General features: G+C 34.8%; 1 protein-coding gene across 4 annotated transcripts in view; it reads right to left on the bottom strand.

The window, feature by feature from the left end:
- The window catches only part of DYM (dymeclin), a 386,034-nt gene that overhangs the window by 221,844 nt on the left and 150,306 nt on the right, over nt 1–13,884 (bottom strand). For all 4 annotated transcript variants that reach the window (XM_082355416.1, XM_082355413.1, XM_082355415.1 and 1 more), the window contains exon 11: nt 13,155–13,280. In XM_082355416.1, the coding sequence (XP_082211542.1) occupies nt 13,155–13,280 (126 nt within the window). The remainder of the gene's footprint in view (nt 1–13,154; nt 13,281–13,884) is intronic.

Raw genomic sequence — 13,884 nt, 5'->3', positions numbered from 1 at the left:
CATCTCAATAGATGTAGAAAAATCTTTTGATAAAATTCAACACCCATTTATGATAAAAACCCTTCAGAAAGTGGGCACAGAGGAAACTTACCTCAACAAAATAGAGGCCATGAATGACAAACCCACAGCCAACATCATTCTCAAAGGTGAAAACCTGAAACCATTTCCACTAAGATCAGGAACACGACAAGGTTGCTCACTCTTACCACTATTATTCAGCATAGTTTTGGATGTTTTAGCCACAGCAATCAGAGAAGATAAAGAAACAAAAGGAATCCAAATTGGAAAAGAAGAAGTAAAACTGTCACTGTTTGCAGATGGCATGAGACTAAACATAGAGAATCCTAAAGATGCTACCAGAAAACTACTAGAGCTAGCCAATGAAATCGCTTGCATTCCTATACACTAATGATGAAAAATCTGAAAGAGAAATTAAGGAAACGCTCCCATTTACCATTGCAACAAAAAGAATAAAATACCTAGAAATAAACCTACCTAAGGATACAAAAGACCTGTATACAGAAAACTATAAAACACTGGTGAAGGAAATTAAAGATGATACAAACAGATGGAGAGAAATACCATGTTCTTGGATTGGAAGAATCAACACTGTGAAAATGACTATACTACCCAAGGTGATCTACAGATGCAATGCAATCCATACCAAACTACCAATGGCATTTTTCACAGAACTAGAACAAAAAATTTCACAATTTGTATGGAAACACAAAAGACCCCTAATAGTCACAGCAATCTTGAGAAAGAAAAATGGAGCTGGAGAAATGAGGCTCCCTGACTTCAGACTATACTACAAAGCTACAGTAATCAAGACAGTATGGTACTGGCACAAAAACAGAAATATAGATCAATGGAATAGGATAGAAAGCCCAGAGATAAACCCACACACATATGGTCACCTTATCTTTGATAAAGGAGACAAGAATATACAATGGAGAAAAGACAGCCTCTTCAATAAGTGGTGCTGGGAAAACTGGACAGCTGTATGTAAAAGAATGAAATTAGAACACTCCCTAACACCGTATACAAAAATAAACTCAAAATGGATTAAAGACCTAAATGTAAGGCGAGACACGATAAAACTCTTAGAGGAAAACATAGGCAGAACACTCTATGGCATAAATCACAGCAAGATCCGTTTTGACCCACCTCCTAGAGAAATGGAAATAAAAACAAAAAAAAAATAAATGGGACTTAATTAAACTTAAAAGCTTTTGCACAGCAAAGGAAACCATAAGCAAGATGAAAAGACAACCCTTAGAATGGGAGAAAATATTTGCAAATGAAGCAACTGACAAAGGATTAATCTCCAAAATTTACAAGCAGCTCATGTAGCTCAATATCAAAAAAACAAACAACCCGATCCAAAAATGGGCAGAAGACCTAAACAGACATTTCTCCAAAGAAGATATACAGATTGCCAACAAACACATGAAAGGATGCTCAACATCACTAATCATTAGAGAAATGCAAATCAAAACTACAATGAGGTATCACCTCACACCAGTCAGAATGGCCATCATCAAAAAATCTACAAACAATAAATGCTGGAGAGGGTGTGAAGAAAAGGGAACCCTCTTGCACTGTTGGTGGGAAGGTACATTGATACAGCCACTATGGAGAACAGTATGGAGGTTCCTTATAAAACTAGAAATAGAACTACCATATGACCCAGCAATCCCACTACTGGGCATATACCCTGAGGAAACCATAATTCAAAGAGAGTCATGGACCACAATGTTCATTGAAGCACTATTTACAACAGCCATGTCTTGGAAGCAACCTAAGTGTCCATCGACAGATGAATGGATAAAGAAGATCTGGCATGTATACACAATGGAATATTACTCAGCCATAAAAAGAAACAAAATTGAGTTATTTTAGTGAGGTGGATGGACCTAGAGTCTGTCATACAGAGTGGAGTAAGTCAGAAAGAGAAAAACAAATACCATATGCTAACACATATATATGGAATCTAAAAAAAGAAAAAAATGGTTCTGAAGAACCTAGGGGTGGGACAGGAATAAAGACACAGACATAGAGAATGGACTTGAGGACACAGCGAAGGGGAAGGGTAAGCTGGGACGAAGTGAGAAAGTGGCATGGATATATATACACTACCAAGTGTAAAATAGATAGCTAGTGGGAAGCAGCTCATAGCACAGGGAGATCAGCTTCTTGCTTTGTGACCACCTAGAGGGGTAGGATAGGGATGGTGGGGGGGAGACACAAGAGGGAGGGGATATGGGGATATATGTATACGTAAAGCTGACTCACTTTGTTATACAGCAGAAACTAAGACACTATTGTAAAGCAATTATACTCCAGTAAAGATGTTAAAAAAAAAAAATGTATGTTTTGATCAGTATTAACTAAAAAGCACAGAGCAACACAGCAGCACCAGCCACAAGTGGGGATTTAAATTCAAATTTAATAAAATTAAAAATTCAATCCCTCAGTCACACTGGCCAGATTTCAAGTGCTGCCATATCAGACAGTGCAGTTACAGAAGATTTCTATCAACACAGAAAGTTCAACTGAATAGCCTGGTATAGAGAACACCACTGTATCCATCATCCAGTTTTAGCAAATGTTAATATTTTTGCTTTTGAAGCACCTAAAGTCCCCCAGCTACTCCTCCCTGACCCTCTAACCTCTGACAACACTCTCTTAAATTTGGTACTTCATTACCATGAATATTTTTGAATTTATTATTGTCAATACATATAGTTCTATTTCATTCACTGTAGCTCCTAGCTCCTCTGCAGTATTTCATTTATGTTATCAGGTGCTTGCAATTTTTGAACACTACAAACAATCCTACAATGAACACTGCTTCAAATGTGCTCTTGTGAATCTATGGAAAAGTTTTTCCTAGGACTCAAACCAGGAAATGGAATTGCTGAGAGGTAGAGTATTTACTTCTGCAGGTAATTTGAGGAATGTGAGAGGCCAAATTCCTCTCAAAAGTGGTTCTACCAGTTTATACTGTCACTACCAGTATATGAGAGTCCTCTTTCTCTGTATTCTCACCTGATATGTGAGATCTCGTAATTTTTGCCAATCTGATGAGTACAGAATATATCTTAATTAGCATGATCCCTAAGAATCATCAGGTTGAGCATCCTTTAAAAATGCTTACTGGGGAAATTCCCCAGAAGTACAGCGGTTAGGACTCTGCACTTTCACTGCCAGTCGCCTGGGTTGAGGGCCGGGGTTCAATCCCTGGTCAGTGAACTAAGATCCCACAGGCCTCGCAGCATGGCCAAAACGAAATAAAAAACTTCTTTAAAAAAAATAATAATAAAATAATAATGCTTACTGGTCATTCAGGTTTTTTATTCTGTTTTTCTATTACTTTGCCCATTATTCGAGCAATACTTTGTTTTTGTACCTGATTATAAGGATTCTTTATAAATTAAAAATGCTGGTACTTCCCTGGTGGCACAGTGGTTAAGAATCCGCCTGCCAATGTAGTGGATATGGGTTCGAGCCCTGGTCCGGGAAGATTCCACATGCCGCGGAGCAACTATGCCCGTCCGCCACAACTACTGAGCCTGCGCTCTAGAGACCGCGTGCCACAACTACTGAACTCTGCGCACCTAGCACCTGTGCTCCGCAACAAGAGAAGCCACCGCAATGAGAAGCCCACGGACAACAACGAAGAGTAGCCCCCGCTCACTGCATCTAGAGAAAGCCTGCGCACAGCAACAAAGACCCAACGCAGCCAAAAATAAATAAATAAAAAATAAATTTATTTTAAAAATAAATAAAAATGCTAACCCTGTCTTCCTGTCTGCATGTTGTTTTTACTTGCTCTAACACTGAAAATTTTCATTTTAATGAAATTCATTCATTTTAATGTAGTCAAACTTATTAATCTTTTCATTCATGGTTTATACATTTTATGCTTAAGAAATTCCTTTCTCAAGTTCATAGTAATATTACCCTTTAATTTCTCTTTGAAGATTTTAAAATGCAGCTTTTCACATCTAGGTCTTATTAATCCAAGTGGAATTCTTCTTTGTATGTGGGGCAAGATAATCTAATTTTACTTTTTCAATTTGGATGAGCCATGTTCTCAATCTCAGCACAATTTATCTATCACTTCTGTCACACTTCATGTTTCCCTATTTGAGTGTGTAGTTTCTGGACTAAGTTCTTTTCCATTTATTTATTTTCTATTCCCTTGTTAATAAAACACAATCTTAAGTACTAAAGTTTTATAACTAGTCTATCTGGTAGGGTGAGTAACTCCACAATGAATTGCTTCAAAAACTTTCTAGGCTTTTTGCTTTTCCCTTCGATTTCTGGGATTAGCTTCTCAAGTCTCACAAAAAACTGCTGAGATTCTCATCAGATGAACATAGCGATTAATTTGGAGGCAAAATTAACAACTTTATGACACTGAGTCTTCCCATCTGTGAACATGGTATCTTTCTCCATTTATTAAGCTATATTTAATATCTTTCATTTAGGTAATTTATGCCGTTAAAATATTGTACTCCTTTTAGATTAATTCCTGGGTTTCACTGTAGTTTTATTGCCATTGTAAGTAGCATCTCTATATCACATTTTGAAGTCTTTTGTTACTGGTATGCAGATATAGTATTTATTTTGTATACTGATTTCTGACCCAGAAAATTTGTTCAACTTTCCTAACAGTTCTAATATTAGAGTCTTGAATTTTCTATGTAGTCAGTCATAACGTCTGCAAATACTGTCATTTAGATTTCCTTTCTTTTTAATTTTTAAATCATTTATAGCTTGTTCTAGTCCTAAGGACCTGCTTAGAATTCCGGTACAACATTGAGGAGAAGTGGTAATAAAGGGCATACACACTTTGTTCTGACTTTCAAGGGAAGACTTTCAAAATTCCCCAATCAAATATAATACTTAACTATAGGTTTTGGTAGATATTTTCTGTTGAGACAAGGAATTTGTTTTCTACCCTTATTTTGTTAAGGTTTTTTAAAATCATAAGTAAGTACTGACTTTTATCCAATGCTCTTCCTGCATCTGTTGAGATGATTATATGGTTTTTTTACTCTTAAATTAATAAATTACATTAAGATATTTTCTAATATGAAACCATCCTTGCATTCCTGCAATACTTGGTATTGACAGACATACTCTTTTTCCTATCTTGCTTTATTCCATTTTACAATATTAGATTTATAAGCTTTGTGACTACATTTGTGTCAGTATTGCTTCTCAATTCGAAATCCACACTTCTTTGTCCTGCTTTGTGATACCAAAGCTGAACACTGTAGACATTTCTCCTTTGTTGGCTGTCTTGATGTTAAGTTTTATCAATAGAGGACATTTGGAAGGACACCTCAACATCAGAGCAAGAGGAAAGCTCTTTCTTCCCTTCTTCAATGTAGTGTTTTCCATGCAGTAGCCAACAACAGATCAGCATGGTGGACCTTGTAATGTTTACCCAAGTGACCTTCACAGTTCCACTTTGGCCCACATCCTCTGACAAGTTTCTTCACTACTGGCAAACTGCATATTCCTGGGACAACCAGGTCCTCTTCCTCAGAGATCTGGCCCTCAGCTTTGGGTGTATATGGGGAAGCTTCCTTTAAATTTCTAAATTCCTTCCTCCTCCTCTGTCAGATTAATGATAACAGCTACTTTTTGCACTTGTCTTTTCTATACTCTTTAGAGTTGGCAGTTTCTTTCTTAAAAGACTAAATATACTAAATATTTTAGGCTTGCAGGCCAGATAGTCTCTGTCACCCATGACTAGACTCTACTGTTGTCACTTGAGAGCAGCTGTGGAGAGTACATTAACAAATAGTTGTGGCTGTTCTACAATAAAGTTTTATTTACAAAAAACAAGCAGCTGGCCTGCCGGCCATACTTTGCTGAACTCCTTCAATAGACTATTGTTGCTGATGGTAATGATGACAGGTATGAATGAATTAGAATAATTCACTATCTGTCAATTGAAAATTTGATATGAATACCACAGCAATCAGTAGAATAATAGTGATATGCAAGAAGTGACTTTTTTTCTTATTAGAAATAGAAAGTGAAGCAGGTAGTAATTTTGCACATTACAGTATTTGGGTTTAATATGAAAATTTACCAATTTAGAACAAGTTGAACACATATATTCAACATGAAAGATACTTTCGATTGTATTAGTACATAAGAAATTTCAAATTTCTCAGCTTGTTTATTATTTTACTTTATTTTTCATGTTCAACCTGGTTTGAAGGATAGTTATTCTACTTTAATTACATATGATCAGCAATTACACTTGCATGGTACCCAAGTGCTCAAAAGCTTTATGCGCTATGGGATTTTTATATATTTCTTAATGAAACTAGTATCTTAAGACTAATTAGCATAATCATGACACTTTGCTGTAACATATAATCTTCTGCATGTCTCTTGGTATATATGTACATGCATTTCTTTGCATATATACCTAGTAGAATTGCTGGGTGTTTGGATATATATGTTCAAATTAGGTAGAAAATGACAGTGAGTTTACCAAAGGAGTTGTAACAATTTAAAACCCCACCAGCAGCTCCTCATCCTACCCAATATTAGGTATCATCATCCTTTTTAATTTTAGTCATTCTGGTAGGTGTATACTGGTACCTCATTGTGGCTTTAATCTGCAATTCCCTAATTACAAATGAAGTTTTTAAAACACTTTTTAATATGTTTATTGACCATTTAGATACTGTCCTTTTTGAAGTGCTTCTTCAAGCCTGTTGTTCATTTTATTACTGTGTCTTTTTCTTACTGGTTTGTAGGCGTTCATTATATATGTTAAATATAAGCCATTTGTGAGTAATATATATATATATATAGCAATATCTTCTTCCATTATCTGGCTTGATTTTTCATTCTCTTACTAGTATTTTTTTGATAAATAAATTTTAAATTTTAATCTAGTTTGGTTTATTAAACTTTTCTTTTATTGCTAATGCTTGCTGAGGCCTGTTTGAGAATCTTTCCTTGTCCCCAGGCCATGAAGATATTCTCCTCCATTATCTTCCAGAAGCTTTACTGTTTTGTTCCTTATATTAACATCTAGAATTCATCAGAAATTGGTTTTTGTGTATGGAGTGAGTAGGGGATCAAGTTCATTTTTTCCCCATATGGATAACTTACCATTTAATGAAAAGACCTTTCTCTGTGGCAACCTCTGAAACAAGCTGTGTTCACATATAGAGTTCTCATATCCGTAGATCAAGTCCTCCTACTTTGTTCCTCTTCTACAAGGGCATCTCAGCTATTCTTGGCACTTTTCACTTCTAAGTAAATTGTAGAATTTACACATACATTTACACTCTCACATTCAAAAGAAAAATACTTGGAAGAGGGGAATTTCACTAAATATATATATCAATATAGGGGTAAAGAGATCCTTGCAATACTAATATTTCTAATGCATTAACATAAAAGTCTACATTTATTTCAGTTTTCTTTAATCTTTCTCAATGTTTTAGAATTTTCTAAGTAGAGATCATACACATCTTTCACCACATTTATTCTAAGGTATTTGATATTTTATGATGCTATTGTAAAAGGTATCTTTTAAAAAATCCATATTCAACTTATTGCTGGTACGAGAAATACAATTTTTTTTTTTTAACTTTTGGATTTATTTATTTATTTATTTATGGCTGTGTTGGGTCTTCGTTTCTGTGCGAGGGCTTTCTCTAGTTGCGGCAAGTGGGGGCCACTCTTCATCGCGGTGCACAGGCCTCTCACTGTCGTGGCCTCTCTTGTTGCGGAGCACAGGATCCAGACGCGCAGGCTCAGTAAATTGTGGCTCACGGGCCTAGTTGCTCCACGGCATGTGGGATCTTCCCAGACCAGGGCTCAAACCCGTGTCCCCTGCATTGGCAGGCAGATTCTCAACCACTGCGTCACCAGGGACGCCAAGAAATACAATTTTTTTAAGATTGATCTTACACCCACCAATCTTACTAAACTCACTAACTCTAACATTTTATATATAGATTTCTTTGAATTTTCTATCTAAACAATCATATCATCTGAAAAAAGTTTTATTTCCTTTCTAGTATTACGTATTTTAGTTTTTTCTTTCCATAATACACTGAATAGACCTCCAATCACATGTTCAGTAGAGTATTGTTAGCAGATATCCTTGACTTGTTCATGATCTCAGAATGAAGACTTTTAACATTTTATCACTAGATATGATGCTTAACACCGTTGTTTATTACTTCTTTTGGTAGATACCCTTCATCAGATTAAGAAATTTTCCTCCTGATTCATTAAGTTTTGTTTTTTGTTTGTTTGCTTATTTTTTTTTAAAGAATAAAGAGACTGAATTTTACACAATACTTTCTTGGTATCTATTTAGATTTATCATTTGACAGTTCTCCTTTATTCTGTTAAAATGATGAATTACATTCATTGTTTTCCAAATGTTAAGCCAACCTTTCATTCCTGAATAAATCCACCTTGATTATGACATGTTATCATTTCACATATTGTGGTTCAGTTTATATTTTGTTTCTACTTTCCCGTCTATTTGCATAAATGACACGTGCCTGCAATTTTCCTTATTCAAATTTTGTTACATTTGGTATCAAGATTATGTTGGCCTCCTAAAATGAGTTGGAAAGATTTCCCTTTTTTCTACCATCTAGATGAGCTTCTGTAAGACTGGTGTTATTTTTTCCTTCAATTTTCAGAAGAATTCATAGGTAAAAAATCATCTGTGCCTACAATTTTCTATTTAGGATGATTTTACATTACAAAGTCAATTTCTTTAAAATAAACAATTATTTTGATTTTCTGTTCCTTTTGTGAGCTTTGCTTAAGTTTTTTCTAGAGGGGGAGGGGGTGTGTCCATTTCATGTAACATTTAAATCTTATGGTATAAAATTACTTGTATCAATAGTATCCTCTGAGGATTTTTAAATATCTGTGGAACCTTTTCTGATCTCCTCTTATGCACTCGCACTCTCAATAATAAATGTTTGTAGCTTTTTTTCTTGATCATCTTTCTAGGGATTTATCAATCTTACTAGCTTTCATATATTTTGCTTGTAATAGAAAAGCAGAAAGATATAAAATCAAAGATCTAAGCTTCTACCTAAAGAATTGAAAAAAATAAAGAACAAGTAAAGCTTAAGCAAGCAGAAGGAAATAAAGAGCAGACATTAATGACATTTTTAAAAATTGAGAAAATTCAATGGAATCAAAAGTTGGTCCTTTGAAAAGATTTTAACAGAGGGAAGGAAGAAAGGGAGAAAGGAAGGGAGGGAGAAGGAGAGGGAAAAAAGAAAGGAGAAGAGAAGAGAAACCTCTAGCCAGATAGATGAAGAATAAGAGAGAAAAGACACACATTCCAATACCAAGATTGAGAAAGGTAACATCTCTATGGCCATTACAGATATTAAAAGGTAATAAGTTTAAAAAAAAGGTAATAAGAATGTATTATGAACAACTAATGACAATGAATGCAATACCTTAGAAGAAGTGTACAAATACCTTGAAATACACAAAGTATCAAAGCTCAAAACTTAACCAAATTGTATATGAAAATATATATAAAAGGATACTACATCATGGCCAAGCGCAGTTTATCCCATGAATGCAAGGTTGATTTAATATTCAAAAATTAATCAGTATATAATTCACTATATTTACAGACTGGAAAAAAATCCACGTGATTCAGAATATATAAAGAAGCCTTACAAGTCAATAGTAAGACAAAAATCCAATTTTTAAAAAAGGAGGTATGGCTAAACAAGGCAACATGAGGGACATCTCCATGGTGATGGAAATGCTCTGAATCGTGACTATTTCAAAGTCAATGTCTTGGTTGAGATACTATACTACTGTTTTGCAATTATAGCTGTCACTGAGTGAAAACAGGTAAAAGGTACATGGGATCTCTCTGAATTTTTCTTACAACTACAATTATTTCAAAATAAGAAGTATAATTTAAAACAATGGGGAAAAACTTGGAAAATACTTCACAAAAGCAAATATATAAGCACATGAAAAGTGCATGAAAAATGCTCAGCATCACTGGGTATTAAGAAATGATAATTCTAACCAGAATAAGATACCAGAATATATTTCATAGACAGCTAGGTCCACAGTGGATGATACCATGTACAGAACTTTGTAAAAACACTTGACTTACTCATTTTTACTATTACACATAAAAAGGAAAAGGATAAAAGTAAACAGATCAACACGAAAGTTAGACTCTAGAGAAAAAGAACAATTTGTTTAAACACCTGAATGTCATCTAGAATATCCTGAAATTCTTATGGAATGGACTTGAATGTTAACTGAATCTAATGACTTACCTATCTTACCATCCCTGTTTTGGCAGTCAGTAAAATTTAATTTTAATGCAAAATCCTGTGCTAACTTAAAATTGTTTTAATTACCAAACATAATAAAGATACAAAAAAGTATAGAAAATAATATAATAAAAAGTATATCCACTGTTAAATTATGTCAAATCTTAATATTTTGGTCAGATATGGTTCAAAGTTTTGTGTGGTTACTTTTTACTTTTGTTTTTGCTGCTGTTGAAGTGAAAAGAATATTACAGACCTAGGGGAAGCCCCACTGTGCACCCTTCCCCATTTTCATTCCCCTTTCTTACTCTGATATAGCCGGTACCCTGACTGTTTTACTTTGCACGTTCCACACATTTTCAATATTATAAACAGTGCTGTAGACGACCACTAATAAGCACGTCCTCTCTGCAAATGTGCAAGAGTCTTCCTAGATAACCCTGGAGTGAAATGCTGACTTGTGGGGTATACACAGCTTCAATTTTACCTGTATCCCTTAAAACTAAACACACATTTGTCTTATGACCCAGCAATTCTACTCCTAGGTATATGCCCAAAAGGATGAGTGCATATGTCCACCAAAATACACGTTCAAAAATGTGCACAGCTGCTTTAGCAAAAACAGCCCCAAAGTGGGGAAAGAAAAGCCAAATATCCACCAAGAAGGGAATGAATAAATATACTGTGGCATATTCATACAATGGAATAATAGTACATAGCAATAATAAATAACAAACTAATGATATAGTAACATGGGTGAATTTTAGCAACACTATTTTCAGTGAAAGAAGCCAAAATAAAAGAGAACACCCTAATTTCATTTCCTAATGCCCAGTAATAGTAAGCATTTTTCGTGTACTTTTCATGTGCTTACATAGCTTCTTTTGAAAAGTATTTTTCCAAATTTCTCCCCAATGTTTTAAATTATACTTTTTATTTTGAAATAATTGTAGTTTTAAGAAAAATGCAGAGATATCCCATGTATCCTTTACCCATTTTCCCCCAGTGACAACTGTAATTCAAGGAGAAGCAAAAACTAATCTATTAGGAGGGAATTCAAAATGTAGTTTGGTGTGGGATATTGACCAGAATAGGGCAAAAGGGAGTCTTCTACTATGCTAGAAATGTTCAATAACTTGATCTGGGTGGTAATAATACAGGTATATATACATACATAGAAACTCATTAAGTTCTACCTTTAAAATTTGTGTACTTTCTGTTTTATACTTCAATTTTTAAATGTTTTTAAAAATCATACTGGTTTTTCAACTTCTTATCAAAAGAAAGATAAATGCTAGTTTTAAAAAAAAAACTAAGTCAGTGCAAATATTTTCTCTCATGGTACTTTACTAAATAAAAGAATCCAAAAATGTGTATGTTTTATCCTCTTTCTACAGTGTCAAGATCCCTTAAACCTTAGTTGAAATGATGGTCGCACTACATAAGAGGCAAAAATAGTTTCAACAGGAACAGTAGAGAAGAGTAAAGACGACATGAAAGCTCTACTGAAGAAGAAGAAGGTGTCTGTACCCGAAGAAGAGTGAGACCCCTATAGCCCCATTCTCCCAGTCGACCCCCACACTAGACTGGAAGAATCCCTTCTCAGAAATTGATCAATTACCCCAAAAGGCCTACAGCGAGTAGGACACCCAGAGAAATAGAATATGTAGAGCACATTACGTTGAAAATGTCCTGCCCACACACAGAACTTGCAATCAACGTTCTAGTGCATGCTCCTCAATAGAAACAGGTAAGCAAGAATCACCACACATTTGAGGAAAGCCTCCAATGAGGACTAAGACAGGAGCCAAAGACGAAAATGAAACGGAGAAAATATGCAATATGTTTTAATAGCTTTAGAGGGGGTTCTCAGTTCTGCTAAAGTTGGGAGTTGCATTAGTGATTGGTATATGAATATAAAACAGGGCAATGATGTGCTACAGAAAAATTAAAACATGTACAAGAAAGGAAATACAATTATACACTCCATCTGAGGGCAGAATTATAGTTAACAAAATTATAATAATGTAAAAGCTGAGTTAACCAAAAATGATAATAAGATGCAAGAAGGAAAAAGTCTCTGTTCTGGAAAGGGGTCTAGGAACCCAGAGGGAACACTCAAGATGTGCAGGAGGGACAGCAGTTAATCTCTAAATCTGAAAAATCAAGAAATAACAATATAAGCATGTTATTTAGAAACATGGACAGAGCTGACAGCAGTTGTCTTTGGAGAGTGGTAATCAGGTATGGGGTAGACATGGGGTCTGCTAGGTTGCATTAAAACCTAGTACTTCTGTGTAAGTTTTAAAACTATGTACATGTATTACTTTGACAAAAAGAAAATACCAAAGAGGAAGATAAAATCAGTTTGGGAATGGAACTCACAAACAGGACTAAAATTTAAAGAGTTAAATTATACTACACTATTTTACATTGTTTTACAAAACAATTTTCAGTCCTCTTCTTCTTCCCTATTCTTTCACTTATTCTATATAAAAGGAGCAAACCTGTTTGATAATTTCTGCCACAACTAAAAAGTGGAAACGGAGAGGAAAAATGATTTCACTGCAGCAAAAACATTTCTATCAATTACTAAAGAAACTATTTTGAGAGAGTTTTTAATAGTAGCTAATAGTCATTCAAAAATAAAAAAGCATCACTTCATAAATCTGAAGAAAGGCACACCATTTCTAAGTCAGGCACTTGCAGAAATATCTACCAGAAGGAAAAGAAGGAAGTAGGGTACTAAGGGTAGTAAATTTTATGGAGTGACGTGTCTGTTCTGTAACTCTGATTAAAGTGAAGGCAACTTACCACTTCGTGAATGGATCTATTGAAGCCATCATCTTCTGTAAGGATCAACAATACTATAAGGGCCATATAGACATGGTGTGAATTTCTTTCTTCCACATGATACAGAATCTCGAGAATTGGTAAAACCTAGTGAATAAAAATTTTAATTTACTATTACTTTATTATAAAACCAATGTTTTAAACCTCTATACTTTTATCATGTACCCTTTGCTTTAATTTCACAAACCAGCCTGTGACTGAAAGTACTTTCCATTTGTATAACTAAAGTACCAGCAGAGAAAAGCATCCTCTTCTGCAAAGGTCTGCCGCCATGTAAAGGTTGGGTTTACAGAGACCACTTAGGCTCATGGTCAACACCTGACACTCAATAGAGGCGATTCGGCCTCCAGCCTAGCAGGAACTTATTCAATAAGGTATTCTTAGAAACACTGCAATATATCAAGCATTACCTTCTTAACAGCAAAGATTGTAGGATAAAAGAATTGTTAACAACAAAATCAGATCAGCATAGTGAATTTCCTACCAGTAACATATTTTCTAATCACAGACTCAACAAATTATAGATGAACAAGGAAAGGGAAGGACATCAGTTAAAACATTATAAAAGTAATCTACGCAAGACATTAAAAACAAAAACAAATATACAAGCCCCACCTCACCCCACCCCAGCCCTCCAAAAAATCCCCAAACAAAACCTTTTAACTTTTCACTGGTGTTAAGTCATCATATA

Source organism: Balaenoptera borealis (assembly GCF_965194805.1).
Source record: "Balaenoptera borealis genome assembly, chromosome: 14".
NCBI classification, from domain to species: Eukaryota; Metazoa; Chordata; class Mammalia; order Artiodactyla; family Balaenopteridae; genus Balaenoptera; species Balaenoptera borealis.
The sequence above is the reverse complement of the archived record's forward strand: the minus strand, read 5'-3'. Positions and strand labels throughout refer to the sequence as shown.